Below are 18,376 nucleotides of genomic sequence, written 5' to 3'. Positions count from 1 at the left end.
TCGTGCATCCCGCCATCCCGGACAAGAAGATGGTGAGAGAATTCCTCCTCAGACTCCCTTTATAGGTTGGGGAAAGGTACTGTCACAGTCCATCTGTCATCTTACCTCTTTCTATTCTATTGACATTGTCTTTTTAATGAAACACATCTAGCTCAGTCATGTCCAGTCATTCAGTTTAGTGCAACCTATCATGTTGTGTTAATTTTGTCTTCATAATAAACAGTGTCCACATCCTCATTCAGCCACCTACGTGACACTTACCTGCCTTTCCTTGTTTTCTGGTCTACCTGGAGAGACCTGAGATGCAGAGTGGTGAGATGTCTTTGCAAAGAGGGAGTCTGGGAAATGGTTTGGAAACTTTGGAAAGCATCAGAGGAGTTTGGGATTGTCACTACTGTATAATCTTTTGACTATTCATATTCACTGTAAATAATGGAAAATAATTGACTCATAATTATAATCTGTAATTTTATTTTTTATACTTAATTATAATTATAAATAATTGACTAAGGAGTCCTGCCAGAGTCTAGATCTTGACAGTTTCTTCCTGTTAAAAGGGAATTTCTCCTTTCCACTTTTACCAAGTACTCTCTCATAGTAAGTCTTCTGATTGTTGAGGTTTTGTGTTGTTGAAGGGTCTTTACCTCACAACATAAAGCAACTTTAAGCAGCTTGTGATTTGGGGCCGTATACACAAAACTAAAAAAAATTAAACAAAACTGAATTGCTTCTGATTGAACACCGGTATCAAAAAAGATGAGGTTAAAAAATGTGTGTTTTTTTGTGGCTGCTGTGAGGACCAGATATTTCTCAAAGGAACAGCTGTTAACTCAGAAACACAGGAACAACTTCTTGATGTTAAATGTATATTAAATATTTTTATAAAATTAAAAAACGCAGGCACCCGCACTGTGACATGGTTAACTGACAATCTAAAGAGGGATAAATCATACATGAGAAATGAAGGTGTTGTATGAAGTCTGATTTCTCAGATCTAAAATCTGAAAATGACAAACTGCACCTGTTCAGCGTGGCTGTTTTATTAAACCGGATTTGATTCTCTCTTCTATAGCAACAAGAGTTTACTTGCTAACATGTTGAAGGGTTACTAAAACTTCTTGACACTACTCTTAACTCTGCTATCGCATCTGTTTACTTGCTAATTCTAGCTCGGTTACTGTACTGTGTGTAGATTGATCAGAGCATAGGAAGCATAGCCAGTGGCAGCTTGTCTAGCATACTGGTCTCCCATTAGTTTCTTGTTAAAGACCACAGATTTATCCACAATGTGAATGCCCAAACAATCAAAGAAACTGCTGACCTCTCAGCTTAACAAGCTCCGCCTTCGTTAACAGGTCGTGGACAGGCTCTTAAGAAAGAAACAGCAACAAACTTGGCTATGAAATTGTAGTCAAGCAGAATCAAGCCTGCTTCCAGAGCCAATAGCTAACTGCGTCAGAAGATGGCAGCAATCTTGTGCCATCAAATAGGCCTGATATGACTGAATGCTGTTGGAGATGAAAGGAGAGGGTTAGAGTTTTAACACTCCACAATCCTAACCCTAATTCGTGTAACAATGGAGTCAACATATTTTAATTTAGCACAGACTTCTTATATAATGCTTATATTTCTCAACAGCTACCAGGTGTTATTGTTAAATAAACACTGAAGCGCGTCTTGCTGTGGTTCAGCATCTCTCCTCTCTTTGCTTGCTCCTCTCATTTGGACAAACGTGATCTAGTGGTAAAGGCACGACGCTGCGCTACGGTGTGGAGATTAAGCCAAACTGCACCAGCAGCAGCATCTGGGAGTGGTGGGTCTTGACAACTAGCAGCGCAGAGCTGTTCAGATGCACCGTGATGTAAATGTATAACAGAAATCCGTCGCAATGTGATGGTTAGATTCTTCAGTGGAGCATCGCTTCTCGTTACCCGCGCCCATGGTGTTTACTGCTACACAATGCAGACGGTGATGCGGCGAGCGGTGGGTGTGCGCTTCTGAAGACCGCCACCGTTGGGGAGAAGAGAAGCTTCATACAAGCAGCAAGTCTCTCAGCCACTGAAGCGGAACCACGCGCTGCGGATAATGTCTTTTTACTCCCTGCCATTTTCCATTCTTTCCCGGTTAAAAGCGACGGAATCAACAGAAAGACCCTGAAAGTTGGATATATATTTCTTCTAATAGTGGCAGTGCCAGAAGAGCCAAGATGAAATTTCCCACTGAGAATCCAAGAAAACCAGGGAACATGAACCCTCCACCAGGTTAGCCCGTCAGTCAGTATGCTGTTTTTGTGAAGGTGCTGGTGTGTTTTATTCATGCTGCACTTTCGCGTTAGATGTCGTTGTGGATTCGGTGAAAGTTGGCGTTCACATCCTCCCATTACTGCATGTTTTGAAATGAACTGCTGAAGTCAAACTGCTCTTTGTGACCTTTATTTGCTCTGTAAACACTAATTGGTCCAGTATCTCCCACTGGCTTGGCTACTTAACATGCTGACCAGACATTGAATTTCCACAGGAAGCTGCATGCTGAAGTTTACTATGGGCAAACACTGCAGCCGCATCCACCCCGCGGCGTCTTCGGTACTCTGTGGTGTTTATACCTGAGAAATCATAATTATGCCCACAGCGGGGCAACGCAGGGACATCTAGCCTGAGGCTGTTAGTCAACAAATGCTCCGGTGTGATGCAGCGGGGAGGTCTGTCGTAACATTACCTCATCCACCCCCGTGGAAATAGCCCCCCGAATCCCGCATGACCGTCACGTTCTCCCACACCGTCAACATGCGCATGTTTATCGAGTGTTTGCAAGCTCTTGATCAGTTCAAAGTCTTTTATATGGCACCCCTCTATTATTTTCAAGTGCTGTTGGCACATCATTAATTGCGGGATTTCTGAAGTGTACACCTGCATGTAAGCTTAACTGTACACACTGCAGCTGACTGATTACATAAATCAAAGCAGCCGTCTCTGCTGGTTTCTACAAGTGTACTAATGTCAGTGAAATGTGTTGCAGCTGTCATGATTCCCTGTGCTGCTTTTACATAACACTGTGTCGTGAATAGAAGAAATGCAAAATCCACCTGTTTGGCTTTGCTGGGCTGTTACTCTGAGAGCTCATCACGATCTGTTTTTGTCAACCACAGAAGAAGGTGTGACATTCACTAATATGTTGGGATTTTTTTTACAGTAACACTTTCAGTGGCGTAGCAAATAATAAACAGCAGTTACTTATATTCAGAGAATGATTGTTTAAAAGAGATATCGATAGAATTTACTCTAAACACTATCCACCAAATCAGAAAGCCTCTAGATCTGAGATGCAGTTGAACAACTGTCAAAACTTGAATTGTGATTTTCTGCCCAAGGTCAAGAAGGAACATTCTAGTGCTGCACCCTGTTATTGCTGTGGTTTAATAGCTGACATCCTCTAAATAATTATTTAGTTTGTTCATTCAAAACCTATAGAGTTCATTATTGCTTCAAGTTCTGTGACTTTGAATAGGCATGAATTGAATCTACTTATTCACTTGTCCATTAATCCACTCAGTGTTTTGTTTCTATAACAGAGACAGTGGTGAGAAATTTTATTAGTGTCAGTTAAAAGTGAAAGTAACCTCAGCACCTTAGTGCTTGTTTTATTTAGTCTTCCAAACATCATATTGCTCCCACAGTCCAAAGACATGCAGTTAGTGGGGTTACCTGGTAATTCTAAATTAGCCATAGATGTGAATGCGAACAGACTGGCGACCAGTCCCGTGTATACCCTGCCTCTCGCCCTGTGGTAGCTGGGATAGGCTCCAGCCCACCAACATACTGACAAATAACGATAACAAAGATAAATCCATGATGATCAAATATTTTTTCTTTGGTTTCAAGTAACATGTAAAAAGTATTTTTATAAGCACTTCATAAGCATATAGACTAACAAATTGTACTTCAGTGAATTCCCATTGCATCACTGTTAACTACCACCACTGAGTACCCTGAGGACTTTGTTTGGTCTTTCTGCTTTTCTTCATCTGCAAAATTATTAGCATATGTTTTAAAATCAAACAAACTGTCCTTTCTTATGCTTATTCCTGCTGATCACCTGTTTTCTATCAGAGCACTTGTCAGTGGAAAACATCACTTCAATCATGCAAATATCACATCATTCTATTTTTCATTTCCCCTTTGTTTCAGTGGAAGTCCAGACCAACCTGGTTTCACCAAAGAAGGTGCAGCCAGGCATGCTTCAGTCCAGCCTAGTACATGCCAGTGTGGCCACTATGCAGAACCCAATGGGCTGCGTTCTGCCAAGGCTCTCCGCCTCCTCCCGTCCGCCGAGCATGGTGGCCAGCATGGAGGCGGTGGCCGATGGCTCAGCTCCCTTCACCATGATGAAGCTGAAAACTGTGCTAGCTGTGTTTGTAGTGGTGGTGACCTACCTGGTGGCGGGGGGTTTGGTGTTCCAAGCACTTGAGCAACCCTTTGAAAATAACCAGAAGATCACCATCACAGCAGAGAAGGCAGCTTTCCTGCTAAAACACCCCTGTGTGTCCGCAGAAGACTTGGAGGCTATCATCAAGGTAAGAGCAGCTGCTGTTTGATAGATTTGCCTTTCCTCAGTCTTTGACTGGTTTTCCCAGTGGGGACTCAGGTCAACTGAAACCTAAGCGTCACATTGATCTGACGCCATTCGAGCACATACTCTGTCAGGCACCCTGGTGTGGATACAGACCACACTGAATAGTCTGGTACAAATGCGGAGATTGCTCAATGTTTCCAGATATCCTTGAAGAATTTCCTTAATGATGTACTTTATTGAAAGAATATGACTGGGCATGTATGTGTTTGGAAGGAAAGCCTGCTGACTATGGTTAATTCAATAAATTTGTTGAAATTTGAGTGTACTGGCTTTTGGATGTTATTCAGAAAAGAATGGCAAATAATAGTACATAAGATCATTACAAAAAAATTAAAAAGTGGTAAAGTTGGAGTATTTCTTAGTAAATCTGAAAAACATAGACCTCTGTTTATATGTTACTAACTAGTCATCTTTGTGTAAAGCATAATCTTTTAGGTTTAATATCATATTTGGGAGTGGTTCTAAAATGATAAAAAATAATCATTGCAAAATATTTTTTTTCTCAGTAGAAATATGAGAGAGGTCAATGCAAAATTGATAATCTCATTTCATCCATGTTTTGACTGACAACATGAAAGGCCATTAACAAAAGTAAAAGTAACAAAGTAGTAAGGTTGGAAAAGGAAGGAAAGAAAGGCTGTTTATTTGATTTGATTTGATTTGATATACCTTTATTAGTCCCACAAGGGGAAATTTCATAAGGCTGCCGACCTATTGCACGCAATGGCGGCGCCATCTTACCCTCCGACCATACATACATTACACAAAACATCATATGGGGAAGACAGGTCAGAGAGGTATAACAATGGAAAATGCACCACATGAGGAAAGATAAGGAGAAAAAAAAATAACTCCCCCCCCCCCCCCCCCCCCCCCCCCCCAGACTGAGCTCCAACAGGGAGATCAGTTTGAGAACAGAAAAAAACACCTCTTTCTCGTTGAGAAAGGGGTGTCAATTGCATTTAGGTACCAGTTGATCCAATCCATAATTCCTCTTTTAGGTTTTAGAGAACAGACTGTGAGAGAGTGTTCCAGGGAAAAGTAATACAAAACACACGAGACTAGACAAGGACACAAGAGGCTAAGCAGGGAAGCTAAGGGAGAGGAGGAGGAGGAGAGGAAAAAGAGCAAGAGTAAGTATTGCTCTAAGGTGCAGACATTCATGACTCAGTAGCAGCTTTTCCTTCTTTTTTCTTCTTTTTAAAAATGTAATAACACTGCACATTCATGGATAGATCCTTGTCAGGACTCTGTCCTTGGCTTATTTAACCAGTCATAAATACATAACAGTGGTTTTATAGATTACAGGTTTTACAGTTTTGCTACTGTTTACATGCGCTGCTGCAAAATCTGTGTTGAAACTCAGACTGTTCGGGCACTCGAATTGAAATTTCTATCTGGGAACTCAGAAATTCTGACTTGCAACTTCAAAAGTTAAATGCACCAAGACCAAGTCAGGTTAGGCTGACACCATACATACCATTAGGTTGCGAGTTGGGAGCAACAGCATTGTCAAATATAACAGAGTGGTTTTTATATAGCACCTTTCTACTGAGCACTGAAAATGCTTTCTTATTCATTCTTTTACACACAAATCTAGACAAGTGCTTTTTCTATGCCTAAGCACTTGCAACCTAACATTCACACATTCGCACAAATTCATGAATGCCTTGAGGGCAAACCAGGGTTCAATATCTTGGCCAAGGATAGTTGAACAATTAGTAAAATGATCCCTCCCACCTCCTGAGCCACAGATGCATTTAAACACCCCACCCCATGATAGTCCAAGGCTCAAAAGTGTGGCTAAAGCCTTAGCTCTGGGACCAAGAGCTTCTCAGGCCTGCTAATGCATTGCAATTTTCAGTCTCTGGCTTCCCAAATTACAACACATAACATTAAGCATCCTATTCACACCAAGACAAACAGTGAAACAGGAGAAACTCAGTTTGTGTGTTGTCTTCCTGTTTGGGTGACAGCTGCCTTCACCCTGTGCAACCATGGCAGCTCGAATGTGTCAAAAAAGTGTGGGATGCAACATCTGTATGCCTCTGGAAGATGATGAAAAGCAGGTGGTCACCAAAGGCAGGTCCTTGGGCTTTTTCTGGGTAGTGCAGTTCCATCTTTGGTTATCTCAGTCCCAGCTGGTGAGGCTGATGAGGCTGCCTGTCGACCCACACTCATGTTTGGCCCAGGGGCACCCCAATTTTTGCAGCATGCTCGAAACAGCCGCCGTGTTCCTCAGGAGATGTCAAGGGACATGTTCAGAGGTTGTGAACCCTGAGATCCAAGATGCAAAATTCTTACGGTCCCTGGGGTGAGGCAGGCCATCAGTGCCAGCGGTTGGTTTGCCACCACTGACCTGAAGGATGCCTACTTCCAGATTCCTATCTGCCAAGGCCACTGGCAGTTCCTGGGGTTTGGGTTTGAGGGGACAGGTGGGTGATCAGAGCAGGTGTGTTCATTCAAAAGCAGGGACCTTTGTGGAGTCCTGCCCATGAACACAGACACAAAAAAAATTGACACAGAGTGACGGGAGAGATTCTCAATCACCCTAGGGCCACTTCCGGGCCATACTCAGCACAGATGTTTCTGTATACTATCCCAGACATTTGATTATTGTATTCCATGTATGCCTCGCCTGCCTTGCACCCTGCTGTTATGTGCTGGATTGTCTCAGCGGCATCTATGCTCCAGGGGTCTTGCCTGGTGTGGTAGACCCCAGCCTCTATTGTATTGTATTGAATTGAATCTTTATTTTGACAATGTTAAAACAGTTCAGCAACAGAGAAAAAATAGACAAACAAAGCAAAACAAAAGGAAAGGAAAACAAAATAATACTAATTATTAATAACTTACATGTTCAAAAAGGAGTAGGAAGAAGCATAAGCTTATTTACCCCCACTTACCTCCTTTCCACTATTTAGTAATTATTAGTCTGCACTTCTTCTTCCTGTTTATGCCCTGTCCATCAGAAATTCTTTATTACCATTAAATTACATGTTACATGTATTATTTATTTATTTATTTTAAATATATATACCTATATAACCCCAGTAACCTGTCAAAAGAGATACAATTTGCAGACATATATACTCATATAAACATACTTGTGCACCCACACACACGTATACACATCACTGTTGTGAAAATAGTGGGTGAGAACCCCCCCTTTAGACCCCCACCTCCTCCCTGTACTTTGCAAAAACCATATTTTTGAACCGCTTTTAAACTGAGTCATGCTGGGATGTTGATTCCTTTCTTCACTTAGTCTGTTCCACAGCTTCACTCCACACACAGAGATGCAAAAAGATTTTAGTGTTGTACGGATACAGGGATGTTTTAAATTTAATTCCCCCCTCATATTGTATTCCCGTTCCTGTTTAAAAAACAATTTTAGAATATTGTCAGGAAGTAGGTTGTTTTATTGCTTTATACATAATTTGCGCATTAAGGAAACGAACCAGATCTGGGAATTTTTGTATTTTTGATTTAAAGAATAGTGGATTTGTTTGATCTCTGTAGCCAGTTTTATGGATTATCCTCATGGCCCTTTTTTCCAATATGAAGATTGATGATAGGGAACATTTATAAGTATTGCCCCAAATCTCTGCATAGTAATGCAAATAGAGTGAAATCAGTGAACAATAGAGAATGTGGAGTGATCTGTGGTCCAGAATGAGTTTTACTTTACTCAAAATTGAAATATTTCTTGATACTTTGTTGTGTATATGATATATATTAGAGCTTATTTTATCATCTATTATCACACCAAGAAACTTGTGTTCAAGAACTCTTTCAATTTCCACATCATCTACATGAATCTGCAGTTGTGAGTTTCTTTGGGAATTCCCAAATGAGACAATTTTAGTTTTACTTAAATTTAGTGAGTTTGTTGTTGTATCCAGCAGCTCCTTTAGAACAAAAATATTTGTGTTGTCTGCAAATAATACTAATATATCAGATACCTTAAAAATAGCATTTATATAAATAATAAATAACTTTGGACCTAGTATAGTCCAAGCATGATGAGGAATATTCTTCACAAATTGTTTCCTGTCACTTCAATAATTTTTAACCCACTGCAGTACAACCTGTAGAAATAATCTGGCTGCATACTGTTTCTGATCAATAGCATTTGTAATCTCCTTGATTGACTGACTGAATTAATGTCAGTGATGTTGATCTTTTCGATCTGAATCCATATCGACTGTCAGACAGTAATTTTCTTCTTTTTTGGCATTCTAGGTGAGAAACTTTCACAATCCACAGTTCAAAATGCAAAGATGATCTCCCTGGAAACTCATGTAGGGCAGACCTTGACAGATGATTTAAGGGGAAATGAAACAAGGCTTGAAAGCCAGATCTCACAAGCAGATCTTAATTTGAGTTGTGACCCAACACTTTCAACTTTGCTAACACCAGGGCTTTTCACAGCCAAAAGCTCACAGCTAATAAACCATTATAGTAACAGCCAGTTGTTTGGTCTGGACACTTATTGACCTCAGCAAAAGTGAAACCCTGTATGATAATGGACAGGATATTGCAGAGCACAGCTGCTGCAGCTAAATCTGGAAAGCTGTTGTGGATTGTTGCCAGCTTGGTTTCACAGCCTAACACATTTGCGCACAAGGGAAACACAAAAGCTGCATAGTAAAACCACCAATCCTTGAGAAAAAAAAACTGTGATTGGATAAAAGTAAAACCTAAAGTGGTTATTTATGTTGTTAAGGGAAAGTAAGCGGTAGGCAAAAAGATCAGATCTCGCCACTTTGTAGAAGAGAATTCCTTCCTTCTTATCTCATACTTAAAAAGCAGACTTTCAGATGGCTTAGGCCTGGTCACACCACAACTTCAAAATGGAGACTTTAGGAGCCAGGGATTCAACCACTAACCTTCCTGTTAGTGGTTGGAAGACAACTCTCTGACAACTCTAACAGTTGTGTTTTGATGAGCTCTGAAATGTATTAAAAAACTCACGCATGCTGGAAAAAAGAATAAAAGGTAGAAATTACATTTTTATGTGACTATTTTCAGAGGTGTTTTTTTTTTTTAAAGCCACTTATAACTGACCTATTCAAGCATAAAAACAACTTTTCGCTGCTGCTCCCTTCCTGATGCAGGCTTAATGGGGAATTGTGTCTCTAGCTGGGATTTAAGCAGTGACATTAAGATAATGTGTTATCCACTAAACCATTGGAGACATCCCAACAGATCTTATGGCGTAATGAATCTATGAACTTTTTTAATCAAATATTTGTCAGTAGGTACTGAGGAGGTCAGTCAGTGTCTACAGCCATCTGTAAAACATTGCTTAGGCTCTAAATTGAACAGTGAACCTAGAAAACAAGATTTTTGTTATCTGGAAAACATATTCCTCATTAAGAAGCAGTGGTTGACCAATGAAGCCAGCGCCGCAAAGCCTAACCATAAACTCAGAATTAAAGATAGAAAGATTAGCTGTTCAGTAAAAATAATCCCCTCTGTATGTGGAAAAATATATAAACGATATATATATCACTGACTATTAAAGGATAGCCAGTGACCCTGTAAACTGTATTTCCTCCACAGCAAGCACCATCCCTGCCATCCTGGATCCATATTAGAGCAAACAGATTTACAGAGAATTAGATTAACAGGTGCCACTCCTCCTGCTCCAGCTTGTGTCTGCACCGTCCTCTGAGTGTTGGTTTTATTCTGAAAAGATAGGAGACTGCATGTTGGTATCAGGGGGGATGTAGCTAGGCAGCTTTAGAAAGTAGTCTGTTGGATGTGAGTGAGTGAAGACAGAGGCGTGGATTAAGTGGAGGAAGTTAAAGAAGAAACAGTGTTGCTTAGATTTCAGGGAGGAGTTAAGACAATCTGGGTGGTAAGGAAAGCACATCTGAAGTGCTGAGGAAACTAGTGTTTGGTGTATCCTTTGGACAGAGGAAAGGTGACAAAGACTTGGAGGTGCGACGAAGAATTACTGGAAAGTATTCAAAGGAAGAGGTTAGCAAAATAAAGTGAGAGAGGTGGCAGAAAGAAAAAGAAGGAAAAAAATAATCAATTACCAGAGACCTTTAAAAAAAAATTTATTTTTTGTTGATACTTGTTTTTTGTAGATAGTCTAGGACTTCTAAAAGAGGTTTTTAGTTTCAAGAATGTAATTTTCCTGGTTACATAGTTACTTTAAAAAAACTGGGCCTCATTTGTGTTTCTTAGTGAGGCCTACAAATGTTTCACAGAAAAATCCATGATTTATCAATATTTTAAAAACAAAATTATAGCCTGGCTGCCTTATATGCAGTCACCTGGCAGCAACCTAACAGAAAAGCCAAGGCCTCCCTCTCCCCAGCCACCTCTTCCAAGTTAGGAGCACTAAACATTTCACTTTTACATTCAGCTTTCTCTTCACCATAATGGACCAGTGCTGATCACGGTCTTCACCTCAATTCGTCTGTTGAAAAATATTTCATTATCCATTGTCTCATCTTATGTATGTTCTTTCATTAAAACGTATGTCTGTCATTGCTAGATATTATCATGTATACTTTAATTTCTTGGGACTATCGTATGAATTCAGGAGAATCTGGATTTTGTTTTTCTTTTCTTTTTTACCCACTCAGCCATAAAATACTGATAAGGTATTGCTGTCACTCCACCGGGTGTTGCTGTTGCCTGTATTTTTTTTTTTCTTCCTTGCAGTAAGTTTTTTCATGTGGTTGTGACAGATTAGGCTTGGTCCTTATCCTCCAGATGTATTCTTTTTATATATATATATATATATATATATATATATATATATATAAAATCCCCTCTTGCCCCTGCAGGCAGTCCATCCTTCAAGCTCAGGTCCTATGCGTATGACCCTCAAACTCCCTGGCTTGAGGGACCTACGCAGTATCTTAGCTGTTCCTACAACTGCGATCTTTTGGACAGAGATCACAGATGTTGTTGCTGGGATCTGCTGGAGCCACTTGCATAACTTTTGGAGTCAGTGTACATTACCACTGGGACCGCTTTTACCTTCAGCCTCCACTTCTTCTCCAGTTCTTCTATGAGCCCTTGGTACTTTTCCGGCTTCTTGCGTTCCTTCTTCCTGATGTTGCTGTCAATCGGTATCACTACATCTAGCACTATGGCCGTCTTCCTCGCCTTGTCCACCATTATTATGTCCAGTTGGTTAGCCATCACCATTTTGTCTGGCTGTAATGGGAAACCCCACAGGATCTTAGCTCGGTCATTCTCCACCACTCTAGGGGGCGTAAGATCCATAGAGGACCCCAGCCTCTATGGATCTTGTGCTCAGAGCTTGTTGCCATGGTGCTGCCATGATTCGTGCTTCTGCGCTGTCTTTCAGTCCAACTTTGTCCAGCCACTGGTAGGATTTCTGGATGTCAGCCACTTCCTCTATCTGCCGGTGGTACGTAACATGCAGGGGCCTGTCCTTCCATGATGGTTCCTCCACTTGCTCCTCTTTGTTGGGTTTCTGCTGACTGAGGTATTCAGTGAGCATGTTTATCAGTTGGGGCTATCTTCCTGAAATGTGTTTCAATTCTGGCCCCAAGAACGATATTTAGCGGCCCCTTACCTGAAATCAAAGTTTGATATTAGTGTGGCCCACGCGAGGGGTTTTTCTCACAGGCACCTGCATGAGTCGTTGCACTAGGTGGTTTATATTTTTTAACACGTGTGTGCTACCGTAGGTCAGGCTCATGAACTGTCACCGAGTAGGGAAAAAATATATCCTGTCACACAGTGCAAATACATTTTTTGTCACCCAGCCACAGTCATGTTTTTTCAAACCCTGCCGTGAAGAGAAAGGTTGGTGATGAGCACAGACAATTTCAGGAGGAGGAGGAGGATGTGGACGAAGCCATTGCTCTGCACTGCATTATCCATCAGCAGGCCCTTTGCAGCAAATGCCTGAAGTTTGACAGTGTGATGTCCAATGTTGTGAAATGCATCAACCATATCAGATCCAGGGGCTTAAAGCACCGGTAGTTTTGTGCCTTTTTCAAGGAAATAGAGTCAGCATATGGGCATATGCTCTACTTCACCAAGGTACGTTGGCTTAGCAGCGGGAAGGTCTTAAAGAGGTTTTTTGAGTTGAGAGCAGAAGTGAAAGCCTTTATGGAGAAGAATGGGATGGCTGTTTCTGTACTAAGTGATCCTGAATGGCTAATGGACTTAGCTTTTCTTGTTGACATCACACAGACAAGCTAGGACAATTTGTCAGAAATGCCCCCCACCTCTCCTGAGCTTTACAGGATGTTCAAGCGGAGCATGTGCATTTTTGGCACCACCAATCTGTGTGAAAAACTCTTCTCCACAATGAGCTTAAGTCAAAGTTCAGGTCCAAACTTACAGATAAGCTTCTTAAAGCCATACTAAGCATCTCGGTTGCTTCGTCCCTCAAGCCAAATGTGGCTCAGCTGTGTAAGAGGAAGCGCTGCCAAGTCCAAAAACCACAATCTGCAGCAGTTTGCTGTAGCCAACTACCGGAAGAGAAATGCTCATAACTTAGTGGTACGCATATTTATAAAAGAGAATTTGCATCTATCAGATTTGTCAAAAACCATTGACGGAGACATAGGTTAGACTTTAGCCCCCGTTATTGGCGAACAGGTTGCACTCTTCTCCTCCCTCAGTTGCAGCTTCATCTAGGGATGAACACACACACACTTTTCCCTGACCTGTTACCCAGTTTCTTGCACCTAAATCTGTCTGTGAATGCCGTGTTTATCATCTCCCGACCTCGCTCTAGTTACTCCCACATTCCTTTCACTAAGTCTGCACAAACAATTCTCAGTCATGGGAATCTGTAACTTTTCTACTTATTTTATTCTGAGTGCTCAGTAGTGCAATGAATTATTATAGTGATCTGAAATTAATTACAGTCCCCATACCATTTGCCAGCACGGGTTTTGTAAACCAAACCTTTCTAGTCCTGACAGTAAGAATTTCAGTGTGTCCTTGTGTATTTGCCCTTCAGCCAGCCAAACAGCTATCTGTCACACCCTGAGTGTGACTCATTACACTGAGACTCCATCTGCCAGGACAGACACTTGCAGGGTAGCGCAGCGCTGACTGTGACACTTGACATGAGCTCCCTTTCCTTGTCCTCTCCCAGCACCTCTGCAAACAAACTTGGAGATGCACACAGAGAGAAGAAAGTACAGTGTTATGTAACAGAAAAAAACAGGGCAATTGATTCTTTTTTTCAGTTTCCTAAAAGGTGTTGCTTTGCCCCAGGCAAGGAGACTGTACTGATCTAGCCATATACTGAATGTAGCATTTAATTTGAAACACACAAATGTGTTTGACTGGGTTTCTTTGAGGTACAGTGGTCCCTCGTTTATTGCGGGAGTTACGTTCTAAAAATAACCTGCGATAGGTGAACATTTTCACACTTTTCTGTCTTGTTTAAACACTCTCAAAGTTCACACCTTCATAGAAAAATAAGTCCAGTATTATAGAATGAAACCAAAGATCAAACCCTGTTTTCAGGTCCAGAACATGGAAATAGAGGAGCTGCGATTTCAACATTAATGAATCAATGGTACAGAAGCAAGAAGAATGAGTTGAGTAAAGTTTGACATATCCGACTGTTTTGTTTCGCTTAATGCGCCTTATAATCTGAAAATACGGTAACTTCTACCTTCCTTTAGCATGTCCAGAAGTCCAACTTTTTGTGCGATGGTTAGCATCTTCCTCTGCCTTTTGTGTGCTACCGCAGGTGCCTTTGACGGTGCAAAACGTTTTGTCGATGTTGTTTTGTTGGGGAGAAAACTTACAAGCATACAGTACAGCACTTCAGAGTCACACTGCTAGCGATCGAAGATGTATGTTAATTTGACAAGCTGAATGCATTCTGTACTGGACAGCCAATCAGGACACAGAACACAATGCGTTGTTTTTTTGTTTTGTTTTGTGTTTTTTTTTAAAAAAAAGCAAAATTGCACAAAAAAAGTCTGCGAAACAGCGCAGCGCACAACAACAACAAGGTTAAGAACCACTGTACTAGACACACTGATGACGCCTTTCCCAAAAAAGTTGATTCTGTACATCTGATAGGGTCGCCCCTACAAAACTGTGTTTCACAGACGAAGGAGTGAAGATTTTGCAGAAGGACACACCGGCCTCGTCTTCCCTTCTAGAAGTGCATGCTTAAATGAAGATGAATAAAGATGAATAAAGGTTTTGTGAAATAACTACTGAGGTCCGGTGCCGTCTCTGGATGCCTCGACGAATAAAAGAACAGGGGTAAAATTGATTTCGCAACAGTACACTTTCTTTAACTCTGCAGCAGCAAGGTAATTTATACTATATGGCGCAGTGCTTCTTTCACAGACATGACAGAGAGAAAAGGGGCTCTTTTTTCATGTCATGCCTCCCACATTTGAATATCATTTGAGGACTGATTTGGCTTTTGGCCTCAGGCTCACACTTACCACTGGCTCATGTGTGACATGCAAGCTTGACTTTTATTGTGTGTTGCTGTTTGGCTTAGTGGGTTAGTTCCTCCACTTCAGTCTGTTGAAAGCTGAAGGTTGTCAGTTCAACTACAGCTTTACATAGTTATTTTCATTCTTGTGGGCTCACACACCTAACCCATCCTTGCTATGGCCTCCCCAGTCCAGCTAGCCGGGTCCTTTTAGCCAAGGCATTAGCTCAGCAAGCAAGAGCGTCTCTGGCCTGCTAAGGGAGCCTAACTTGTTCTCGCTTCGCGAATTTTCACTCTTTGAATTTACAGTTTATAACTCCTATTCACACCAAGATGAACAATAAGAGCAGTGTTGTGGAAATGCTATGTTGCTTACCTTTCGAGACTGGGGACCACCAAGCTGGGTTCTTCTCTCGCCATTTGTTGATTCCCAAGCGAGACGGGGAACTCCGTCTGAGGGGCCTCAACCTCTCTCTGCACCCCCTCCAAGATGCTGATGGGACTTGGAACACTTGGAATCCCTTGAGATACCACTGTTTTCCATTATTATTGTTATGTACATATCTATAGCTACATGATTGTAGGGAAAATGTTAAAATTCGACCTATTTTTTTTTTCAGACAAAACATTTGTTTATACCTTCATGAGCTTGTATGTACTTGATATATTTTGTTTTGTGTTGTATTTATTTTATCTATCTATCTATCAATCTATCATTCAAAAGGAGAACATGAAGCTGTAGTAAGACGTTTACATACAGTCATCCTGGGCATGAGTGTGCCAAAGAAGGTGTCACGAGCTGTTCTTGTGTGTTCAAACAGAGCCACAAAATTTGGTAAGCTATGGCAAACAGCTGTAAAATGCTAATAATGGAGGTCAAATCGGAGAAGGACTATTTGAATGTTACTTAAGTAAATAAACTGCTGCAAAAGCAAAAATAAATGTTTTTCAACACTTCCTGAACCACAAGAAGCATTCAAAACTCTAGAATTGAGGTGTAAGACATTAAAACAAACCTCTAGTTCACAAAAAAGGATGTCCATAAAAGCTGAAAGGGCTAAACACACTGAACGCAACAACTCATTACAAACAATTTAAAAGCGTGTGACATTCTGCTGGGTGCACTGACAAAACTGAATATTTGGAAGCACAATCTAAACTTAAAAACCTGGTATTTGACAGAGAGACCTAGGTGGAAACAGAGAAGAAAGTGATGAAAATCCTCTTGAAAAAGGTATATAACTTTAGCGGGAGATCAAGATGGAAGAACTGTGGTACAAGAACAGAACGGCCATTCTCCAATTGGCAAAGTTTCTCAAAGGATCTAAAATATTCATAAATTAGGCTTTTATGGATGTACTGAGGAGAAAAAGGAAGGAGTATATGGGCTCTGAAGTACTGTTAGGACAGAAGATACATTTTTCAATAATTCACTTTAACAGCAGAAGCTTGTATACCAACTTTCACAAGATCAAACATTGCCTCAGTCAGGTCTTACACCCTTTCAATAAAGCAAAGTGAGACAGGTATGGACTTGGGTGAAGCAACTTATGAAATTATTTCCAAGAGCAGAGAAAACACAACTGAATGTGATGTTGCTGTCTTTATTGATGGTAATTTTATAAGTGTGGTGGAAGAAATGTCAGTAGTGGTGTAAAAAAAACAACCTAAAAATAATGTTTATCTGTGGTATTATCTGTAGTGTGAGAGAGGAGGACAAAGGAGGACAGAACACGAGAGAAGACTGAACTAAATTTAAACAAAGAGCGAGCCATTTATTTGGGTTGAAAACACGAAAATAAAAAAGGCAAAAATGAACAATGGCGAAAACTAAAACCTAAACTGGGAAAAACTAGACTGTGACGACCACGAAAAAGAACATTTGTGACATCGAGGGAGACAAACAACCTGACAAAGAATGAATGAAAATACACAGACTAAATACACACAGGAGGTGATCAGGGGAAGTGGAAACACACGGGGAAACAGCTGACACAAATGAACATAACGACGTCACAGAGGAAGCGTAAAACTAAACACACTGAACGAAGAAACACAAAACTTTCAAAATAAAACAGGAAACATGGAGTGATGTAGAGATGAAGACACATGAAACACGCACACAAGAAATACATGATGACTAACACAGAAGGCCTGGGTGAAACAGCCTAGACTAAAACTTGAGGCAAACTAATAATAATCCTAAATCTTATCATCTTCAAAATACCACAAAATAGATCAAAACAAACTGAAAACGCTTGGTCACAGACCCAGCCTCTGACATAGTGATATCAATATTTACCTGAAATAAGCACAAACTGAAAGATGAATCAACACCATATACAGCCTCAGTATATATCCCAAAATCATCAAACCCAGTTATTATACTTCTCATTATTCAACAGTGATTGATTATATATTTACCAGGAATCAAGAGAACATCACCGACCACCTTCCAGTATTTATAGTTTATTATGGGAGTTATGGCAAAGAAAGATTTTCAAGATAAGGATCAAACTTGTAAATGGGTTAGAATTGAACAGGTAATGGAATGAAAAAGATGCCAATACATTTTTTTAAGTATTTAAATTATTGCATGATTAAAAATTGCCCAATAAAATAATTTAGTAGAAAACAAATATCACATAATAATGTCATGGATTATATAGAGAACTTATAAATTGCTGAACAAAAGAACTTGGAAATATAAGTTAACTAATATTTTGTGACACTGTAAAAACTAGTATTACAGTGAATTATTAGAAGATTGTGATGATAATATTAAAGATAGATATGCCGTATACCTCCTCCAAACCATCAACATGTCTTTTAGAAGAACTACCATTAATTAATGCTTCAATTTTAAATATGATCAACCTATCTCTATTTATCGGTTAGGTACCACAGGCCTTCAAGGTGGTAGAAAAAGTTAATTTCAATTCAATTCATAACAACAGTTGCCTCAAGACCCTACAATAATACAAACACTGATACTTAAAAAGCCATCACTGAAGCCAGCTGTCTTAGCTAATTGTTGGCCAATCTCCAACCTTCCTTTCATCTCAAACATTCTTGAAAGAGTAGATGCAAAACAGCTAACAGATCATCTGCAGAGGAGTGGGTTATTTGAAGAGCTACAGTCAGGTTTCAGAGTGAAGGTTACAAATGAGGAATATATCAAAGACATAAGAAAAAAAACTGAGGTTATTGGGTTGGCTACCATTGGGGTGACTGTAGCTCAGGAGACAGAGCAGGTCATCTGCTGATCGGAAAGTTGGTGGTTTAATCCATGGCTCCCCCAGTGTGCATGCCAAATATCCT

The 18,376-nt window shown here is 40.4% G+C and overlaps 1 protein-coding gene across 1 annotated transcript in view; it reads left to right on the top strand.

Moving 5' to 3' along the window:
* The first annotated feature begins 1,736 nt into the window (after positions 1-1,736).
* Positions 1,737-18,376, top strand: part of kcnk10a (potassium channel, subfamily K, member 10a) — a 36,290-nt gene continuing 19,650 nt past the window's right edge. Inside the window, exons 1-2 of the mRNA XM_086263037.1 lie at positions 1,737-2,261; positions 4,185-4,570. Coding sequence (XP_086119163.1) covers positions 2,207-2,261; positions 4,185-4,570 — 441 coding nt within the window. The 5' untranslated portion in view covers positions 1,737-2,206. The remainder of the gene's footprint in view (positions 2,262-4,184; positions 4,571-18,376) is intronic.

Source organism: Aulonocara sp. 'chitande type north' Nkhata Bay, linkage group LG15 (assembly GCF_057382095.1).
Source record: "Aulonocara sp. 'chitande type north' Nkhata Bay isolate Kocher_YH1m ecotype deep benthic linkage group LG15, A_spYH_male_GT1.1, whole genome shotgun sequence".
Lineage (NCBI taxonomy): Eukaryota > Metazoa > Chordata > Actinopteri > Cichliformes > Cichlidae > Aulonocara > Aulonocara sp. 'chitande type north' Nkhata Bay.
Note: the sequence above shows the minus strand (reverse complement) of the source record. Positions and strands in the feature narration are given on the sequence as shown.